At 44.9% G+C, this 22,614-nt stretch overlaps 1 protein-coding gene across 1 annotated transcript in view; it reads right to left on the bottom strand.

The window, feature by feature from the left end:
* Positions 1-22,614, bottom strand: part of DIP2C (disco interacting protein 2 homolog C) — a 192,287-nt gene that overhangs the window by 47,831 nt on the left and 121,842 nt on the right. The window contains exons 24-30 of the mRNA XM_035022453.1: positions 21,611-21,734; positions 21,035-21,156; positions 20,075-20,186; positions 19,878-19,987; positions 9,876-10,006; positions 3,869-4,037; positions 1,800-1,970 (exon numbers count right to left, since the gene is read on the bottom strand). Coding sequence (XP_034878344.1) covers positions 1,800-1,970; positions 3,869-4,037; positions 9,876-10,006; positions 19,878-19,987; positions 20,075-20,186; positions 21,035-21,156; positions 21,611-21,734 — 939 coding nt within the window. The remainder of the gene's footprint in view (positions 1-1,799; positions 1,971-3,868; positions 4,038-9,875; positions 10,007-19,877; positions 19,988-20,074; positions 20,187-21,034; positions 21,157-21,610; positions 21,735-22,614) is intronic.

Genomic DNA, 22,614 nt, shown 5'->3' with positions numbered 1-22,614 from the left:
TGACTGTGGGGTGTCCCCAGGCCCTGCAGGGACACTGCTGTGTGTGATTCTGGGGTGTCCCCAGGAGCTGCAGGGACACTGCTGTGATTCTGGGGTGTCCCCAGGAGCTGCAGGGACACTGCTGTGTGAGACTGTGGGGTGTCCCCAGGCCCTGCAGGGAACTGCTGTGACCGTGGGGTGTCCCCAGGCCCTGCAGAGACACTGCTGTGACTGTGGGGTGTCCCCTGGAGCTGCGGGGACACTGCTGTGTGTGACTGTGGGGTGTCCCCAGGAGCTGTGGGGACACTGCTCTGTGTGACTGTGGGGTGTCCCCAGGAGCTACGGGGACACTACTGTGTGTGACCGTGGGGTGTCCCCAGGCCCTGCAGGGACACTGCAGTGTGTGACCGTGGGGTGTTGTATCAAGTACAGGATACAGGCTGCTCAAAGCCACGAAGCCCCTCCCCCTAGAGCACCCCTTGCCCCGAGCATCATGGCCTGTGGCTCTGAGCCCCTGTGGCCATATCATGATGTACTTTATCTCTACTCTCTGACACATCGACATTTCTAGCCAGTTTCCAACACTAACCGTTCAGAAAAAGGAAAACTGGCTGAAAGTGAGTTGAGAATAAAGCAAACAAGTGGAAAATGGTAAATGTACAAAAATGATTAAAGATGCTGCCAAGATTCCAAAATAGCACCATGGCCCATGACAGCAATGTCACTTTGGATGTAGTAGAAAATCAAAACAATAAAAATAAGAAAGCAACAAAACGCCTTCTGTAGCTAATGTTTCTGGAGCAATCTCATCCGATGGGACACATGTTCAGAGTCTGTTCTCGGCCACCGTCCGTGGAGGAGTCCCAGCACCCGGAGTGCTGGTGAGGACGTGGCCGCCTGGGAGCTTCCCAAGGTCACCCCCGGGCTAATCATGAGCAACCACCCCTGGGGTCAGAAATTGGGGGACAGTGGGTGGGTAGCATGGGAGACCGGGAGATGACCTGAGTCGTGCTCCACTGCAGCACCTGGGTGAGTGGAGTTTTTATCCTGCCAATTTGTTTGAGGACCGAAGTCTGCAGCTGTGCCCTGGGCTGCTTGCTGTGGGTGAGGCTGTGGGGAGGGCACATGGGGACGCCCCTGTCCTTCCTTTCAGGCGGCCCTGCCCTGGCCAGCGATCGCTGCAGATCAACATGCTTGTGTTAAGGGTTCGAAGAAAGAAAGGAGCACTGAAGATGGTGGCAAGCGGCTAATGAAAATGCAAGCGAGCAAGTGTCCTTCAGCCACAGTTGCTATGCGGGTATCTTCAGGGGGCTGCCTCACACCCTGGAAATGCAGCCTGGAACTGCAATGTCTGCTTCTAGATGCCATCACCGCAGCAGATTCCCGGACCTGCTGACGGCACTTGGCATTCCTCCTACAGATCCTACTGTCTGTGTCCAGGAGGCTGAGCACGTCAAGATGCAGCATTTCTTTCCACAAGGAAACATTTGTGTCCTATGCAATCTTTAAAAAGCCTGACTTCAGGGGTCTGGGCCAACTGCTACTCATGTTACCAAAGTGAAAATGTTTCAGGACAGAGTAAGAGCTCTGAATGCTAGCTATGAAGAATGGTTACTGACAAATGCAGACTAAAGTAAAAAAGAAAGAGAAAGAAAAGAAAAACCCCAACCAAACAAGTGTGCACCAACCACATGCATTTGATTACAAGGCGTCTTCTAAACATAGCTACACATCAGCCATGAAAATGACCCTGTGCTGAGTGCCTGTCACTTAAATGTCACTCTCTGATGGGAGCACTTACTGATCCCGACGAAACCCACCTGCAAGCAAATAGCCAGGTTCACTCTGCAGCCGAAGGAGGTGCTCACGGCCCGCGGGTGGAGACCCAGGTCTTTAAAGAGCTTTGAGAACGACTGGGTGAGTGCTATCCGAGGCCGTTCCTCTGCCACGACCACACATGTCCGCACGCGGGACAAGTCCAGTCCTCGTGCCTAGAAGGAATAACAGCGGTAAGAGGTCAGCCTTCCAGGTCCGGGGTGTGTGACCTTAACCAGATGGACACAAGCAACACAAACTCCACACGGGCATTCACTTCCTGGGCTCTGTCTGTCCACATCATTCGACTGTCCTGGGACGTCTGTGTGGGGGGAAAATCCTACATCAGAGGACCGAGGATGCCATCACAAACCTATCTTAAATAACAGCAAGATGTAGCCGCAAGGAGCACGAGGAGAAGCAAGGTCCTGGATAAAATACTTAACAGGACAGGGTTTGGGGAAGCAAGGTACACCTATAAACATGGATACACAAGAGCACACCCTGGACAGAAAAGAGAAGACCTATTTTTAATATAGAATGGAAAAGTAAAGTGTTTGGACAATTTCATGGAAGATAGTACTCCTCTTAAATCCCACGAGACTGAAAAGATCCCATTCGGACGACTGTGCTCGACGGAGCTCAGCTCGGGGCTGCACCATGTTCAGTCAACTGAGCAAGACGGCAAGGCTCAGAGGAGGACCTCAGCGAGCAGAGCACGGGCCTCTGCACAGGGCTGGGGGCAGGAGGCGGGTGGCGAGCGGTGGTCTCCAGCGGAGCAAGAGTGGTGGGAGGACGACCACCAAAGGCTGGCCCACGCAGCCCTCCCGGCCCTGCACCGCAGCCTGGGCTCAGGGCACGGACACAGGCTCCTGCACGGTGCAGGGGACACAGCTTGGGGGCACTCTGGCCCTGGAGGTTCCTGCCCGGATATGATCTCATATATGCGGAGTCACACAGAAAACACTCCAACTGCGTGATCCCAACGCTCGATTTACATATGTGTGTCTTCGGGGAGGCAGTGCGGCCCGGGGCTCGAGATGGTGTACCTGGAGCCGGAGATTCAAAATTTGTCTCCAAAATTTATTAAATGTAAGGACTTGGAAAGGGTGCTCAATTTCTCTGTAACTTAAGATTCCTCATCTTTAACAACAGTGCTTTCTATCTCAGATGCCTATCGTAAAGATTAAATTAATACGTCAAGTGCATAGAAAACAATTATGTTACGATTTGTGAAATGTACTCAGTCACTTTCTAAAATAATATAGGTGGAAATAAGTAATAATTATGCCTTATAAATTTCTTTTCCTATATATATTTATAATTTCAAGCAATTATACACTTGTGTATGTAGCTTAATATCAACATTATCTTGCATTTTGTTTCTTGTTCAAGCTTAATGCATTAGGTCTAAATAGGAAAACAAAATTCAGGAGAAAAATGTAATGCTTTACTATTTGTGTTTAAGTAATTTATGTGCATATGTCTATACACACATACGCAAATATAATCTGTATATACACAAAGACACACATCTGGGCATATAAACAATGGATAGTAGTCGGGATATAAATTGAAATAGGTCGTATGATTATTCCCCCTTCCTTACTTGGATAATGACTACTTCACCATGAAACTATGTCTATCAAAATGTTATTGACTCAAATGGAGGGAAATGCTAATATTCTCGTTAGGATACAGACCTACAAATCAGGGTCTTCAAGGAAAATGAAAATGAGTAGCTAAATTCAAACCTATGGCTTGAAAACCAGCAGAAGAAAAAGCAATTTAGGGCCTTTCAGGCAGACCTAATGGAATCAAAGACATGGGAGGGGGTGTGTGTGCACCCTGACCTATAATTCTTTGGGGCAGTGGGAAATTATTCACCTTATAAAATCAAGTTTTCACTTGAAATCAGTTTTGGGAACTTCAGGGGACAGCGGATTATACCGTGGCTTTTGTGAATGATAATTTTAGCTTCAGTAACCCTTCCCATGCCCTGTGACATGGTGCTTCCCTAGGACGCTTGGGCGTGCTCCCCAAAGCCCTCTGAGGCCTATGACAGGCTGCTTACCTTGAGGGAGTCTGTCTGCGAGCCCAGCCCCTTGGTACAAAGTTCCATCACTGAATAGGAGCAAAACGTATCCCGGACTTTGTACTGACTCACGGCAAGAAGCCACAAGGCAGGGTTGGTTTCCAGCTCAGAAGGCGGGATGAGAATGGACTGGTGCCCTGAGTAGACACTGCAGAGAGAGACGGGAAGGGCTCGTGAGGGTAGGGCCGCAGGACCCATCTGCCACCCGTGCCCAGAAACACCTGCTGCCAATTTGCACGAAGGGGGCACTCACGCCACTGCCCCTCCAGGTGTGCAAATACAAAATGAAAGTGCGTTCACGAAAACATCCTGCAAAGCACGAGAGAACTATAGGACTCTTGATTCAGTGACTGCCTTTTTGAGGGCTCACCTGAAACCTCTAGATGCTATGAGGCAATATATAGGGTTCTCTCAAAGCTGCTACATTCACAAAATGTAGGAAACGCAGGGTGCTTTTATAAAAATGTATGTTTTCTTTGGAGGAATGTCTAATCAAGTCCTTTGTCCATTTTTTTGATGTGATCTCTCTGCCCAACATGGGGCTTGACCTCAGGACCCTGAGATGTTGCTTGCTCAACCGATCCATTTTTTTTTTCATTGTTTTTTATTGCATTAATGATGGAGGAATCTTAAACCCCTATAGGTTTTTTTTTTTTTTTTTTAAAGATTTTATTTATTTATTCATGAGAGACAGAGAGGCAGAGGGAGAAGCAGGCTCCCAAGGAGCAGAGAGCCCGATGCGGGACTCGATCTCAGGACCCTGGGATCATGACCTGAGCCGAAGACAGACGCTCAACCATCTGAGCCACCCAGGCGCCCCTTAAACCCCTATAGGTTAAAAACTAAAATTCAGAAAGAGTGAAAGTCATCCAGTTGTGAGTAATTTGCTGTTAGCGCTGCACATACGTGTTGTGATGGCACATCGTAATGCTGCACTGCTTTTTCTTTTGCTTAATTGCTTAATGTATAAGCCAGGAAGGTTAATCAATCTGATCACCTTTGAAGGAATAGCAGAAGTAGTAGAAGAAAATGTTGTATGCCAGTTGCTATTTATGCACACGCTGTATGAAATACACTCAAGCATCTCAAAGCACACCTTAAACTGTTCTGGAAAATAGTCTACTTAAAAAAAGAAAAACATGGCTGACTAGGAGGAAAAAGAAGACATTTTGGTAACATAAAATTTCACAACTGTCGTTTGGTGATTTCAGCTTACTAACCTGAGAAAACATACAAACCCTCAGAACTTGGGCACTCGGAGCAAGGCAGATGCATGGCTCCCTATAACACACGTACCCTGTGGTGGGCGGGTTACTGTCTGCCCTGTGTGCCTCAGTTACCCCGATGACAGACTGTTTGATTTTTTAAAAGAGTTTTATTTAGGTATAACGTGCATACCATAAAATCACCCCATGAAAGGATTTTTACTAAATTTGCAGAGTTGTATCATTATCACCCCAGTGCAGTTCTAGAACATTTCCAACCCATCTGTGGTCCATCGTGCTTCGACCCCAGCCCCAATCAACCACTACTCTACTTTCTGTCTCTGCAGAGTTGCCTTTCCCAGACATTTCATATAAATGGCGTCATACGATACAATCACGGAATATGTGGTCTTTTGCATCTGGCTCCTTTCTCTCCGTGAGCTGTTTCTGAAGTTTATCCGCACTGCAGCTGTATTGCGTTGTATGGATATGAACAAACACTGTTCATCCTGGTCGACCTGTGGATTTGTCTTTTTCTTGCTTGCTTGCTTTTACGAAGGCTGCTAGGGACATTTCACACATCAAGGCTTCCAGTGATTTCCCTTTGCTTTGGCAGATGCTTTGGCTGATGCCTATGAGCAGAACTGCTGGGTCAGACTGTGAATTTATGTTTAATTTTTAAGAACGCGCCCAACCGTGGTTTCACCATTTCACATTCCCGTCAACAATGTCAGAGAATTCCAGTTTCTGCACATCCTTGGTTGCTGTTGCTTTGCGGTACAGTTTTGAAACCAGAAAATACAAGTCCCCCAACCTTGTTACTTTCTGGGGTTTGTGGCTATATGTGGTCCAGTGGGTATGAAGTGTTATCTCACTGGTTTTAATTTGCATTTCCCTAAACAATGTTAAGCATCTTTTCATGTGCTTATAAGTCATTTGTGTATTTTTGGTGAAATGTCTATTCAAACCTGTTGCCTATTTTTAAATCATGTTGTGTGTCTTCTTCTTGAGTTTTGAGAATTCGTTTTATATTTGGTTGGAGGGACTCTATCAGGTTACGATTTGCACATATTTTCCCCCAGTCTGTGGCTTTTATTTCCAACTTTCTTAATAGTGTTGCTTGATGTGCCCACATTTTTAGTTTTATTGAGGCCACATCTGTCAATATTTCTTTTATGTATTGTACCTCTGGTACCATATCTAAGAACTCTGCCTAGCTCAAGATTATAAAGACTGATTCCTCTGTCTCCTTCTACAAGTCTTATTTCCTACATTAATGTCTGCAACCTAATGTGAATTTATTTACACGATGTAACGTAAAAGTTTAATCTTTTTGCAGATGAACAGCCAACATTCCCAAGCATCATTCATTGAAAATACTACCCTTTCATCATTGAGCTGCCGTGGTTCCTTTGTTGAGAAATGAAGTGACCACATGTAAGAGGTCACCAGTTTCCGGACTCCCAATTCTGTTTCACTGGCTCTTTTTTCTGCATCTACCTTCCTACTACCTTTACGTCAGCCCAGCCCTGGCCTGGTTATTGCATAAATGTTGAAATTGGGAAGTCTGAGTTTTCCAACTTTGTCATATTACTCCAAAATTGTTTTGGATATTGTGTGTGTTTTTTTTAATTTTAGGATAAAGTTGTCCATTTCTGCTTAAAAAAAAAAACAACAAAACCCTGCTGAGATTTTGACAGGAACTACGTCAAATCTCTAGATCTATTTGCAGAGAATTTCCATTTTAATAATATTGAAACTTCTAACCCATGAACATCAATGATTGGAAATGCATTTTAAGACATATTTGATCTTTTTTTTTTTTTAAAGATTTTATTTACTTGACAGAGAGAGATACAGCGAGAGAGGGAACACAAGCAGGGGGAGTGGGAGAGGGAGAAGCAGGCCTCCTGCAGAGCAGGGAGCCCGATGTGGGGCTCGATCCCAGGACCCTGGGATCATGACTTGAGCTGAAGGCAGACGCTTAACGACTGAGCCACCCAGGCGCCCCGACATATTTGATCTTAAGACTATTTTGAAACAATTCTGTTAATACCATGATTCTCAGAGAAATAATACTCTATTTTATGACTGAAGGGAACTTTAGGATGAAGACACAGAAGTTGTATTAAAGTTTTTAGAAATGTTGAAACCATTGTAAAGTTACAGAAAAGTTTTAAGTAGAAATAACTTTTTCCCCTCTTGAATCACTTGAGGATGGGTCACTGACCTGATGATGCCCCACTAACCCAAAATATATCAGCAGATATTTCCAGGAAGCAAGTTTATTTTTCTCCATATGGCCAGCTAAGACATCAAAATCAGGAAACATACATTTCTTCCACTGAAGCCTCGGACCCTCTTCACGTTTGCCTGTGGTCCTGACGGTGACTTTTACAGAGAAAGGAGACCATTGGGAGACACATGCACAGATGCCATCAGCCTGCCTGCTGGGTCCTCAGGGCTTGTGTGACTCTGTGATCCTGGTGTTCGTGGCCATAGACAGCAGCTACGGGCATCCCTCAGTCTGGGTCTGATGCTCCCTGGACTCAGTGGTTCAGGGAAGGGTCTTTGTCAGGAAGACCCTGGACGTGATGCTGCTTCCTTTGTTGCAACTCTCTGGGTGACGCACAACAGCCCCGTGTCCCTGCCGTGAAGGTTCTCTCCTCCCCTTTATAACGAACAACTATTTTCTAGCTGTCTACTCTATCAATCAAGCTTTCAATTTGTCCGTCTGTCTGAATAGTGAGATTTTTTTCTATTTTATCCAGTCTTACCTATCATAATCTTTATTTTGATGCTGAAGTCCCCCCAATTTGACCAGTGGGAGCCCCTCCAAAGGACATGTCACCCTCCTACCATGCGCGCTTTCTCGCACGAAAAGACATTCAGGTTCACCTTGTGCATTTCCTGTACCAGCCCTGAAATCGGCCATTTCTTGAGTGAACACTAGCTCATCTGAGAGACTACTGGTATCCACAGTACTGACAGGTGCTGGGCGTTCTCAGCACTCCTGGGTAGATGCTCCCAGGTCCAGTTTTTAAGCAAGTTTGTCTGGATCTGTTTCTACAGAGGGCTTCAGAAGGAAGAAGTTTATAGTTCTTATGTGTTTATTTCAGCGTTGCAGAGGCAATCTACAAAACACTGTAATTTCAGGACTTCGGAACGAATTTGCAGGAAGGATGCTCATTAGAGTTTCCTTAGAGCCCCTTTCAAGAGCCCCACTGTGTTCCTGCTGCTACTGGTGCACATCAAACACTGACTTTCCCGCCGACAGGCAGCCTCTCTGGTGATGTCACGAGGGTTAGGCCCGGCGAGCCCCAGGACGGGAAAGCATCCCATCCACTGGCTTTGGCTCGACTGGTGTCCTTGCCAAGGGACACACAGTCTCCTCCACACACAGCTGGTGGTTCAGGACAGGCTTCCTTCTCAGTTGGCCAAGGGTCACTTGGTCCCTCTGCTGGAATGCCATATTCTAAACTATTTCCCGAGAAAAAAATTTACCCGCGATACTACTGCATTTTACAGTGAGGTAAAAATCATTAAATATTTTAATTGAATTTGCTCTCTCAAAAACTTTAATTGTTCTAATTAGAATGAATTGCAAAAACTCCTTTTTTTCCAAAAGAAATTTTTTTTCAAAAATACAGGACTGGATGGATTTTAATTCCACTATTAAATATTAGGAATGCCTTAGAAGAATTGTTTTCCGAAGTGTATTTAAAGACGCGAGAGAAGACATTACAGACTATTCAGAAGAAAGGAAATCATAACTTTCAAATGGTAGCATCGCAGTTTTATACCTATATTAAGGCACAGTCACAAAACCGTATGCATACTTAATGGTTTATGGTTAAATCACGTTGTTTGGTGATTCCTAAAATGCCGAATGGAACACAGGGGCAGAAAAAACTAGAAGGAGAGATGAAACAACCATCCAAACGCGGTCTGTGGGGTGCTGGATGGTGGGCACGGTGTGCACTATGTCATTCTCCATACACTTACAGAAGCTTGAAGTGTTAACAACAAATAGTATGCTACCTTCCAAACCAAACTCTGGAAGACTATATGCAAAATGCTAATGGTGAGTATTTCCTGGTGTCATGAGGTGGTATGGTCACTGAGGTCTTCACGTTCTTCATGCTATTTCGTACTCCCTAAAGTTTTTACAGTGAACACGTATGTATAGTCCGAAGAAATGCTAATACATCTCCATGTGTTCACCGTCTCTGCAGACCCTTGCCGAGCCTGCTACCGGCCGGCACTGGGGGCGCTAGGGCTGCGGGGCTGGACTGTGGTGGGGTGGGTGGGGTTCTCATGGGGAGCTCCCCGCCTTCCTGCAGCTGACGTTCCTCCCACCCACGAGGGAGAGGCCTGAAGCAGGAGGGAGCCTGAAGTGCCCACCGATTTAATACACATTCCAGGGTGGATAATGGTTAGGATTTAAAGGCAAAGAACCAAAGGCTCAGCCTGGCGTCCTCACTTGGAAACAGGGGTCCCCACCGGGCAGCCTCCCAGAATGAGACCAGAGTCTCTGGTCTCTGCGGGGCTCAGCAAATGCTGAAGAGCGTGGATAGCACCGCGATGTGCCTGCTCTTCCTGGATCGCGGGGCTGAGGAGGGATGGGACAGCGACCCATCTGTGACTCCACCGCGGCTGGCCCCTTGGGAGGTGGCAGTGCCCCCCCCCCCCGACACTGGCATCTCCTCTGCAAATGGTCTAGAAAGGGGGTGCATGACTGATTTGGTCATCATTGCAAAGATGTTCAAGAGGATACTTACCTACAGAGGCACCACAGGACAAACCCAAGTCCACAGTAAGGGTCCAAGCAGATGGCCACTTCTCGAGAAGGGTAGAGCTCACACTGCAGCTTAATGGAACGGCAGAAGGCACTGGTGGCTGCATGGGACATCTGTAAGACAGCAAGGCCACCCTTAGTCCATGCAGCCTGGCCTCCAGCGCCCCAAGGGGACTGCAGGAAGGGGGCTACTGGGCTACGGTTCCTGTCAGTGCTCCCATTTTCAACGACTAAACCACATGCAGCACTTCCTGGGCCTCCAGACCTAGGAATCCTGCAGCTGAAGTAACCGTGTCCTGCAATGCCACCATGCTGTGAAGAAGGTGGGGACACCCTAGGGCTCGGGGCCCTCTCCAGGTCGGGACTGCGTCTGACTTACACGTGCCTGTCATGCGATAGGGCCAGTGGGGCACGGTGGACGGACATCCCGTGTCAGTGATCAGGAAACCAGGCTCAGAGGAGGCGGTTTGCTGACGGTCACATGCCCCAGGAACCCCGCTCCCCGCACGACAGAGGTGACAGAAGGGGGGCACCCACAGCCAGAATCTAACGTGAGTGACTGTAAAATACTGTAAAACGTATCTAATACAAATCAGTTTTCTCACAGAAGCTCTCTAGCCAAGCCAACCTGAGAGGGAAAGGAAAATTTTCCGAGTTTGTGGTTTTAAACATGTCTTCCGTGCATCTGAAGCCGATGGCCCTGGAGCTGAGCTGTGGGAGGGGCGGGAGCGAGCACCCTCACATGCAGGCAGACCCCGCCAAATGTCTGGGGAAAGCACCGTTAGCCACCCCAGCAACGGAGGAGAGAAGCCGGGAGTGGGGGACGCTTGTGTCGTGAACGTGGGAGCACCGTTAGACGCTCTGGTGGCAGGTTTCACTGTGGGTACTTCACGGAATTCACAAAAGGTAATACAGAATTACCCCAGAATCGAACACACAAGCGGTTCCTTTTAATTTGCTGCAAAGCCACAATATTTGCTTAAAGAAGAAACAACGCTGGATTTATGAAACATTCCTTCAACCTCCTGCCTGCTGGATGGGGAGTTAGTAAAATCCTAACTATCAAAATTACCAAGATTCTCACTAAAATGAACCTTTCCTGAACCCCTAGTTCTGTGCAGGTACTGTTTTTAGCAGGAACAGAGTTCTTCAGCTCAGCTCAGCAAATATTCATTATATTAACTGAGGACATGCTATGTATCAGGCTTTGTATTAGGTGCTCTGAATATAAAAAAGAATAAAACACAGCCTCCAACCCCAGGAGCGTGTGAGCCAGTGGGAAATTGAGAGAGAACTCTGTTAACTGCGGGGCCCATGAGCATTTTAACAACATATGTGGAGAGCAGAGAATGGGTTCTCCCATCGCCCTGGGGCTCATAGAGGGCTCTGGGTCTTGAGGGTGAGTAAGCATGAACAAATCTCATCAAAGTGACAAGAACACAGACAGATTAAGAAAAAAGCAACCAGGAAAGCTGAACATCTCATGTCCAAGCTCACAGCAATCTTGGACCCTATCAACATCACAGACCCATAGCCCAAGTTGGAAGAAAAATGCCCAATTCTTATGAAGACAGACTTGTACCTGGATAAGGAATTAGTTTTCCATAAGCCCCAAACAACAAGCTCTCATGCTCTACTCTGGAAGAGACACTGAGAGCAGATGTAGTCAGTTAGAGGACTCAGGGATGAGGGCACCTGCATTTATTTTTAGGATGCACCTTAGGACTTTTCTTGGGAAGGGTTACTTTCGAGTGCAGTATGACTTTGGTTGATGATGAACTAAGTGTCCACGGTCTGGGCGAACATCAGTGGCACACCCCACCTGAGAGTGAGCACCCTCGGTGGAAGGGAGAGCCACCACAGTTCTAAAACATCCTGTGTGGAGGCCCAGAGGGCAATTGATCTGAAGGAAACAGCAGATGCTATATGGGTCCCCCACATGACGTCCTCGTGGACATCGAGCAAATTGTATCCAGGAGCTACCAGGAACTGTCAGAGTTCAAATTACACTTTTGAAGAGTTAGTATTATAAAACTTAAATTGAACATAAAACACATACTCATGGGTCTTACACTAAATCAGACATTACACAGTGCCCATTATGGAGAAAACAGTTTACTGGGTAAACTTCTTTCTCTCAACTTTTGGTATTTCACAGAAGGCTTAATGACATTTCTGTCCAAAGGCTGAAAGTGTATTAACATTTCCAAGAAACATGGTGACAAGTGCAACCAAAGAGGTAGAAGGAATTTCCATCAGGACAGACTATAAACCAGATGATTTCAGCTCTGTTTGTGCCTCTCAGTACTTAAGGCATATGGGTTTTCATTAAATGACATCACAATAGGTTTCATCTCAGGTACTCATCAAATTAAATGTCAGAAGTTTAATAAAAACTTCCATAAATTCGAGGGGCACGTGGGTGGCTCAGTCGGTTAAGCGGCCGACTCTTGGTTTCAGGTCAAGTCATGATCTCAGGGTCATGAGATCGAGCCCCACATAGGGATCCATGCTCAGCCCGGAGTCTGCTTGAGATTCTCTTTCTCTCCCTCTGCCCCTCTCCACCCCCCTTGCATGCACTCTCTCGCTCTCTAAAATAAATAAATCTTTAAAAAAGAAATATTTCATAAGTTTGAGAGAAAGTCTAGTTACTCCTCTCTCTGGGATTCCTAGGGTTTATACTTATATTAAGTGGAATCACCACGAAGTAATAGCATAGATCGCTTTATCTCTGTTTCAAGCAGAAGTATCTTTATCGAATCAAGATGTAACATTATAGCCTCCACCTCTGTAGACCATGAAAACGGTAAGATCCAAGTGTGTGTTTCCCTTTGGCTACAACTGGAGGGGGCTCCAGGCCACCTTCAGCACTGTGGTAAATCACTTATCCTGGTCTGAAAAGAAATCTGTACTCCAAAAGGCTTTTGAAGGGGCACCTGGGTGGCACAGTCAGTTAAGTGACAGACTCTTGATTTCGGCTCAGGTCATGATCTCAGGGTCGTGAGATCAAGCCCCAGGTTGAGCTCTGCTCAGTGTGGAGCCTCCTTGAGATTGTCTCTCCCCCCTCCCTGCTGGTGCATGCTCTCTCTCTCTCTCAAACAAGTAAGTCTTCAAAAGGCTTTTGAAGAATTATTTTATTTTATATTCCACTTTATTTGGTGGATCAGATTCTACTGGAAAGCAGAGGAGAGGATTCTGGGAAGATGGTCTCCATAGCAACCAGACAACAATTGTGTGGGCAGAAAAATGATGCAACTATTTGGAGCTCTGGAGTCTGTTAAGGTTTTTAACTTCCAGAGGAAGGCTTGGGCAATGGCAATTAATTTTGGAAAAATTAAGACATTCCCATTAAAGAAAAAGTTGTGGGCACTCATGACATTTAGATCTGCCATGAAAGGCTCAAGGGAGTCCTACAGGTTGAAACAGAAAGACACTAGATGCAACCTGAAGTCACTGAATAAATTAAGATCTCAGTAAAGGTAAATACAAGGCAATTATAAAAGCTAGTGTAATCCTGGGGCACTTGGGTAGCTCAGCTGGGTAAGTGTCTGACTCCTGATTTCAGCTCAGGTCATGATCTCAGGGTCGTGAGACTGAGCCCCGTGCTGGGCTCCACGCTCAGCAGGGAGTCAGCCTGAGATTCTCTCCCTCTGCCCTTCCCCTCACTTGCTCTCTCTCCTCCCACCTCTAAAATAAATGAACAAGTCTTAAAAAAGCTAGTATAATCATAGCAATACTTTATAACTCTACCCTTCCTTTTCTACGTGATTTAAGAGAATAATATGGTAAAACAAAACAATTATCAGTCAAACTGTTACTGTAACTTTGGGTTTAAATTCCACTTTTTTCCCCTACATAACTTAAGAGACCAATGCATTTAAAAGAATTATTACTACATATTTTGGGCCACACAGTGTATAAAGATATAACTTTGTGAATCAGCAACTGAGAGAGGTAGAGATGGAGCAGTTTTTTTGTGTCCCTGAAATTAAGTAGGGATAATCCAAACTGGAGAATTACAACTGTAGGCTGCCCAACCCAATCCCCATGGTCACCTCAAAAACAAAACCTGTAGAATATATATGAAAGGAAATGAGAAAGGAATTTGAATGTTTCACTACAAAAAATCAACTAAGCACAAAACAAGATAGTAATGCAGGAAATGAGTAACAGGAAGGTTGTAAGACATATGGAAAATAATGAGCAAGATGACAGAAGTCCCTTCTTTTAAAAAAAAAAAAAATTTGAGAGAGAGCGAGAGTGCGAGTAAGGGGAGGGGCAGAGGGAGAGTGCTGAGCTGAGTGGGGAGCTCAACACAGGGCTAGATTTCACGACTCTGAGATCATGACCTGAGCCAAAATAAAGAGTCAGACACTTAATCGACTGCACCACCCAGGTACCCCACAGAAGTCCCTTCTTACCAGTAATTAGTGTAATGTAAACAGATTAATTCTCCAAAGACAGAAATTGGCAGAGTGAATAAAATACATAAAATACCATATGGTGCCTATAAGAGACTCATTTTATTTATTTTTTATTTATTTTTTAGAAAGATTTATTTATTTGAGAGAGTGAGAGAGAGAGCAAGAGAGAGAAAGAGAGAGCAAGCATGCAGGGGTGGGGGGCAGAGGGAGAGGGAGACAGAAACTCCAAGCAGACTTTGTGTTCTGTGTGGAGCCCGACACGGGGCTTGATCTCATGACCCTGAGACCACGACCCCAGCTAAAACCAAGAGTTGGATTCCCAGCCAACTGTGCCACCCAGGCGCCCCCAAGAGATTCATTTTAGATCAAAAGACACAAGTAATTTGAAAGTGAAAGAATGGATAAAGACATTCCATGCAAACAGTAACCAAAAGAGAGCAGAGATAGCTAAACTAGTATCAGACATATAGACTTCCAAAAAGGTTGTAAGAGACAGAGAGGGGCATTACATATTAATAAAGGGTTCGGTACAGCAAGAAGATTTAACAATTATAAACAACTACACACCAGACAACAGACTATCAAAACAGATGAATCAAAAATGGACAAAACTAAAAGGAGAAATTGACGTTTCTTCAGTGACAGAGGCTTCAATACCCTACTCTCGATAATAGTCAGAACAACCAAAAAGAAGACACATTAAAAAAAAAAAAAAAAGAGGGGCGCCTGGGTGGCGCAGTCGTTAAGTGTCTGCCTTCGGCTCAGGTCATGATCCCAGGGTCCTGGGACTGAGCCCTGCATCAGGCTCCCTGCTCCGTGGGGAGTCTGCTTCTCCCTCTCCACTCCCCCTGCTTGTGTTCCCTCTCTCGCTGTGTCTCTCTCTGTCAAATAAATAAATAAAAATCTTAAAAAAAAAAAAGAAAATAGGAGACTGAACACAATAAACCAAAGAGATCTGAGGGACACAGAGAACACTCAACCACAGAGGAATACACACTCTTCTCAAGAACACTTGGGTCATATTCCAGGATAGACCATATTTTAGGCCACAAATTAAGTCTCAATAGATTTAAAAAGATAGATACCATATGAAGTATCTTCTCCAACCACAACAGGATGAAGTTAGGAATTGGTAACAGAAGGAAAACTGGAAAACCCACAATTAAAAAAATGCACTCTTAAATAACCACAAGGAAAATTATAAAATACTTAGACACAAAGGCAAATGAAAATACAATATACCAAAGCTTACAGGACACAGCAAAAGCAATGTTAATGCAGAAATTTATATAAACAGGTTAAAAACAAGACAGATCTCACATCAACAACCTAACTTCACAACTTAAGGAATGAGAGACAGAAGAACAGACTAAACCCAAAGCTAGCAAAAGGAAGGAAATAATAAAGATTAGAACGGAGGTAAGAAAATAGAGAGTGGAGAAGTAGTAGAGATAATCAATAAAAGCAAAAGTTGGTTCTTTGAAATAATCAACAAAACAGACAAACCTTTAGCTAGATGGACTAAGAAAAAAGGAAGAAACACTCAAATTACTAAAATCTGAAATGAAAGTTGGGACATTTACTATAGATTCTACAGAAATGAAATTAATTATAAGAGAGTACTATGAACAACTGTACACCAACACACTGTACAACCAATATGAAATGGAGAAATTGCAGTTCATGGAAACTGAAACACAAATTATCAAGAAGGAACACAAAACTTAAAAAGACTAAATCATGAAGAATAAAAAGTCTGAATAAACTTACAAACAGTAAGATCAAATCAGTAAAGAAGATTTCCCAACAAAGAAAAGCCCTACACCCGATGACTTCACTGCTAAAATGAATGAAACATTTAAAGATAAACTAATACCAGAGCACCTGGGTGGCTCAGACGGTTGAGCATCTGACTCTTGATTTCAGCTCAGGTCATGATCTCAGGGTTGTGAGATCAAGCCCCAAGTCAGGCTCCATCCTCAGTGGGGAGTCTGCTTGGGATTCTCTTTCTCCCTCTTCCTCTGCCCTTCCCCCCAATATGCACACATACTCTCTCTCTAAAATAAATAAAATTTTTTTTTAAAGATGAACTAATACCAGTCCTTCTCAAACTTTTCCAAAAAACTGAAGAGAAAGGAACACTTCTTAATTTATTCTGTGAGGTCAGCATAACCCTGATACCAAAGTCAAAGACACTATAAAAACAGAAGACTATAGATCAATATCCCTGCTGAACATTGATGCAAAAATCCTCAACAAAGTACTAACCCAATTTGGTAGCATATTAAAAGGCTTATATGTCAGTGGGATTTATTCCTGGAAGGCAATGTTGGCTCTACATATGAAAAATCAATCAATAGGGGAACCTGGCTGGCTCAGTTGGAGAAGCATGTGACTCCTGAACTCAGGGTTGTGAGTTTGAGCCCCATATTGGGTGTAAAGATAACTTAAATTAAAAAAATCAATCAATATATCACATTAAAAGAATGAGGGGGAAAAAACCCATATGACATCTCAATTGATGTAAAAAAAAAAAGCATCTGATAAAATTCAACAACCTTTTATGATAAAAACACTGAATAGACTAGGAATAGAAAAAAAGGGCCTCAACATAATAAAAGCCATATATGAAGAACACAGAGAACATCATACTCAGCCATGAAAAACTCAAAGCTTTACCTCTACAATCAGGAACAAGGCACCCTTTCTAGTCAACACTGTACTAGAAGTTCTAGCCCAAGCAATTAGGTAAGAAAAATAAATACAAGGCACACAGATTGGAAAGATAGAAGTAAAATAATCTCTGTTCATAGATAAAATGAACTTATATATATCGAAAACACAAATATTTCACACAAAAATTATTAAAAATCATAAATTCACAGTAGCAGGATAAGAAGTCAGCAAGCAAAAATCACTTGCATTTCTATACATTAAATGAAAAATCTGAAGAGGAAATTAAAACAAGTCTATTTACAATAGCATCAAAGCATAAAATGCTTAGGAATTAACTCAACCAAGGAGGTGAAAGACTTGTACAATGAAAACTATAAAATTTGCCAAAGAAATTGAAGACATAAATAAAAAAAACATATACCATATTCATAGACATCAATACTACCCTAAACAATACAGACTCAATGCAGTCTCTGGGTGTTATTTGCAACTAATGAATCATTGAACATTATACTAAAAACTAATGATGTACTATACATTGGCTAATTGAATTTAAATAAAAAAACTTCAATGGTATTTTTTGTAGAAGTAGAAAATGCATCAAAAACTTCAAACAGAATCTCAAGGAAATCTGAAAAGCCAAGACAATCTTGAAAAGAAATAGAGGACTCACACTTCCTGATTTACTACAAATATACAGTAGTCAAAACAGTGCAGTACTGGCATAAAAACAGATGCATAGATTAATAGAAGAAAATACAGAGCCCAGAACAAAAAAATAATCCTTGCATTTATGGCCAACTGATTTTTGACAAGGGTGCCAAGAGGGAAGAGACAGTCTTCTCAACAAATGGTGCTGAGAAAATTGGGTCTCTGCATGCAAAAGAATGAGGTTGGACCTTTACCTAAAACCACAGAGAAAAATTAACAATTGGGTCAAAGACAGAAATGTAAGACCTAAGATAATACAATTCTTGGAAGAAAACATAATACAAAGCTTTATGACACCGTAATTAGGCAATGATTTCTTAGATATGACCAAAGGCATAGGCCAAAAAAAAAAAAGGACAAAATTGGACTGTATGAAAATTTAAAAATTTTGTGCATCAAAAGACACTATCTACAGAGTAAGAAGGCAATCCACAGAATAGGAGAAAATTCAGGGTTTAATATCCAGAATATACAGAGAATTTGTAAGACTCAACAACAACAACAAAAAACAAGAAACTTGATTCAAAGGATTTGGATAGATATTTCTCCAAAGAAGATGTACAAATGGCCATTAATTGCATGAAAAGATGCTTAACATCATTAATCATTAGGAAAGTACAAATCAAAAAACCACAATGAGATACCACTGGCACACTCATTAGAATGGCTACTATTGAAACAACAACAACAAAAAACCAGAAAACTCTAAGAGCTGACAAGGATGAGGGAAGGTGAAATGGTATGGCCACCATGGAAAACAGCATGGCAATTCCCTCCCGGGATTAAAAATGGAATGGCCATATGACCCCAAATTCCACTTCTTGGCATATACCCAGAAGACGTGAAAGCAGTGTGTTAAGAGAGGCTTGCACATCTTTGTTCACAGCAGCATCGCTTACAAGAGCTAACCCTTGGAAGCAGCCCTACTGTTTGCTGACAGATGAACGCAAAGGCCAAACGTCAATGAAATGTTAACTTAGCCTTAAAAAGGAATTCTGAGCCCCTTGACAACATGGATGAACCCCGGGACATTACAGTACGTTTAACGAGCCAGTCACAAAAGGACAGCGCTGCAGGACTCCACCTCTATGGGGTCCCCAGAGTTGTCAAAATCCCAGAGACAGAAGGGAGATGGTGGGTGCTGGTGGAGGGGATGGGGGCTCTTGATTAACAGGTAGTAAGTTTCAGTTTCACATGACACGGTGAGTTATGGGGGCGGATGGTAGGGACAGCTCCACAACAGTGCGAGTGTTTTTAATGCTCCTGAACCGTATACTTAGGTCGGTTATTAAGGTGAATTTATGTTAAGTGTATTTAACAATTAAAAAAATTGAAAAAAAAAAAAAAGTAGAGAAAGAGAACTGAGGTAAATGACACAAACAGAGGGGTCAGACCCCGAGGGCGGGCCAAGGGCTTCCTGAGGCTACAGAGGACGTACCAGTCCCTTGACAGGGACATTGCCCGAGCCCTGAGGGTCCTCACGAGGTGAAGCACACAGCATGGCGCACCCCTGAATGACACGGGATTGTGAGTGCCGGTCCCCTTGCACACTGGTTTTTTATAGGGCAGGACTGTAAACATTTCTTCTCTCCCTCGTGACTTTCTCAACAGGATTTTCTTTTCTCCAGCTTACTTTACTGTGAGAATGCAGTATGTAATACATAGAACACACAAAATAGGTGTTAATGGATTGTTTATGTCACTGGTAAGATTTCCAGGAGGCTGTAAGTAGCTAAGTTTTGGGGGACTCAAAAGTCATACGCAGATTTTCGACTGCACAGGGGTGGGGGTGCTAACCACCCATGAACAAGGGTCAGTGGTCAGCCAGCCAGGATGGAACCCAAGCTAAAAAGGGAAGAAACCCCAGTGCACCGAGTTTTATAACAGACCACTGGGATTTGAGAACCAGCAAGGAAGAAAGACATGCAACTCTTTACTAGGGGCTAATGAGGCTGTGTTTACATACAAAAAAAACAGCTGGACTGTGTGGAAAGAATCGGCCAGCCTAGGTCACCATGGAAATGGTCACGCATCTTACAGTCTCAGGAAGGGCAGGGACGCACCCCTCCCACGTGCCCCTTCAAGTGCCTGCTAGAGTCCCACTCTACAGAAGAACGTCAAGGGACAGCCCCGCGTGGCTCGTAACCGCACACCGTGCAGACCATGTTTCTCACCTTCACTCCAGCAAGCATCCCGGTCGTGGACACGCTGAAGTCGAGATAAGCTAGCGTGTCTGGGTTGGAAGGTTTGTAGATCTGGGCGGGCCGCTTCTTTGGCAAATCATCTGGAGCAAAACAAAGCCGTTAGCGTATCTGACCCAGTGGGAAAGCAGAGGCACAAGAGAACGTCTCTGGCAGGTTTGAGGACTGACCTGTGTCCAGGATGGGGGGCCATGCCCTGACGTCTACGGCCGCAGCTGCCTCCCTGGACCGTAACAACTTACAGATGAGCTGTGTTGTCATCAAACAGGCAGAACGACTCACCTGCCGGTCAGAGAACACGCCGCTCACTACGCAGCACCCCGAGGCCATTGGCCCTCACAGCCCGCGGAGCCGGTGTCAGCCACCAGAGGCAGGACAGAGCCAGGAACTGACCACAGCACACAGAGCTCACGGACACTGTGGTCCCTGGCATTTCTGGAGCTGAGGGACACCCATGACGCACATGCTCAGAAAGGAGCACCCCAACCACCGTGCTCACGGTTAGCTCTGTCCTATAAAAGCTGCCCCGGCTACCCACTTACATGATCGCTACCTCCTAAAGGGAGTAACGGCCTCGGCCATCTTCCAACATCACCACTGAAAGAATTTGCATGTGCTGTCCCCAGACTAAGCTGTCCCTCCGCCAAGGGGAAAAACTTCTCCTAATCCTTCTAAACTTCCCCAAGCATAAGAACAATTAAAATAAATCCATGCTTTAAAAAAGGAATGGGACATTTCTAAACCTTGAGCAAAGAAATTAAAAAGAATATATGACTTTTGGGGCACCTGGCCAGCTCAGTGAGAGGAGTGTGTGACTCTTGATCTCGGGGCCATGAGCTTGAGCCCCACATTGGTTATTTAAATAAATAAACATTAAAAACATTACATGACTTTCTCATCAGTCTGGCGCAGAAGCTCCCACTGTCTGTCCAGGTGCCGTGGGCGAGGAGCTACTTTCTCCAGGGCTCCCTAATCCCCGTGCACCCACAACGCCATCCCCAGCCCACACCGGAGCGGAAACCCTACTTCCAGAACTGGAGGCTAGAGGCCACACCTGCCCCACCGGCCTGGAGCCAGCCCCACCCTGGGCCCTGGGATCTAGGAGCCCCGGCACTCCCAGGCAGGGTTACCTCCACGATCATCTTCACGGTCGGCAGCGTTGTTGCGATGTTCTGTGGGTGTGGGGGGCGGACGGTTATTGGCACACAGCCTGCGTACAGGCAGCCGTAAAACGCAGCGATGAGGTCTATTCCTAGATGGGAGAGGAGCAAAGTTCTCAGTCGACACAGTCAATCGCCATCAGCAGAGGTTCTAGCCCGGGCACGAGACCACTGCCGATTGTCCTCCGCCCGCAAGCTTTGCTAGGCTTTGGCCGTAACTTCCTGTTGGCCTGTTCCTTTAGGTACGAGGTGCCAAAGCAGCCCACAAGTTTAATTTCTGTCATTTCTCTAAGCAATTACTCAACTCTATGATGATCAGTTTAGTGAAGGGTTTAACGACTATCGATTCAATGAGCTACCTCAATACGTAAGGAGACAGATACAGATGTCTGCGAAATTTCGTCTTATTTATGCCCTCGAGTTGCACAGCACGCACCACCGTCCCCACAAGAGGCTGCAAGCAGCTGTGGCAAGCAACACAGAAGGCAGGGCCAGCAGTCAGCCGGCGCCCGTCCCGCCAGCTCTGGAGCCGGCCCCGTCCTTCACCTGGCGGGTAGACGAGAGCCACGTGGTCCCCATCCTGCAGGTGTCCTCTCTCCATGAGCATCACGGCGATCTTCTCGGCACGTTTATGCAGCTGCACACACGTTAGCGAGCTTGCTATCGTACCCTGGGGATTGCAAGGACAAGTGGGTGAGGTGTTTTTGAACAGAACAGCTTTATCGAGACGGACTGCAGGTACCAGCCAGTTCCCTTATTTGAAATGCACACTTACGTGGATATTAGTGTGTCTGCACACCTGTCAGTTTTAGCACACTGGCCACCCCCCAGAAGACCCTGTGCCATTAGGGGTCACTTCCCTCTCCCCCCACTGGCCAAGAAGCGCAGCACCGAAGAAGCATCTAGATACTGTGTTAACAAGAAATATTTTATTTTTTTAAAAGACTTTATTTATTTGTCAGAGAGAGAGAGAGCACAAGCAGGGGGAGCGGCAGAGGGAGAAGCCGACTCTTTGCTGAGCAGGGAGCCCCATGTTGGACTTGATCTCAGGACCCTGAGATCATGACCTGAGCTGAAGGCAGATGCTTCACCGACTGAGCCATCTGGGCACTCTCACAAGAAATATTCTAAAAAATAATTACTTGGGGCACCCGGGTGACTCAGTTGGTGAAGTGTCTGACTCTTGATTTTGGCTCAGGTCACAATTTCAGGGTTGTGGGGTTGAGCCCTGCGTCAGGCATGGAGTCTGCCTGAGATTCTCTCTCCTTCCGCCCCTCCCCCCACTCACATGCTCCCTCTCTCAAATAAAATCTTTTTAAAAAAATAATTACTTGACCTAAAAAATAGCTCAACTTACAAAAAAAAAAAGTCAACCTGGTAATTCTGGGAATTCAGTGTAATCGCCGAGGGCAGTAAGACTCAGTGGGGAACGAACAGGAAAATTATACAAATTGAAAATATTTTTAAGAAACACCACATCAGAAATCAAAGAGGTCTAAAAACAAACAAAACAAAGCTACAGTAAAAAAAAAACCAAAAAACAAAAAACG

The sequence above is a fragment of the Mirounga leonina genome, unplaced genomic scaffold (assembly GCF_011800145.1).
Source record: "Mirounga leonina isolate KUSES-001 unplaced genomic scaffold, KU_Mleo_1.0 Mir_175, whole genome shotgun sequence".
NCBI lineage: Eukaryota > Metazoa > Chordata > Mammalia > Carnivora > Phocidae > Mirounga > Mirounga leonina.
The sequence above is the reverse complement of the archived record's forward strand: the minus strand, read 5'-3'. Positions and strand labels throughout refer to the sequence as shown.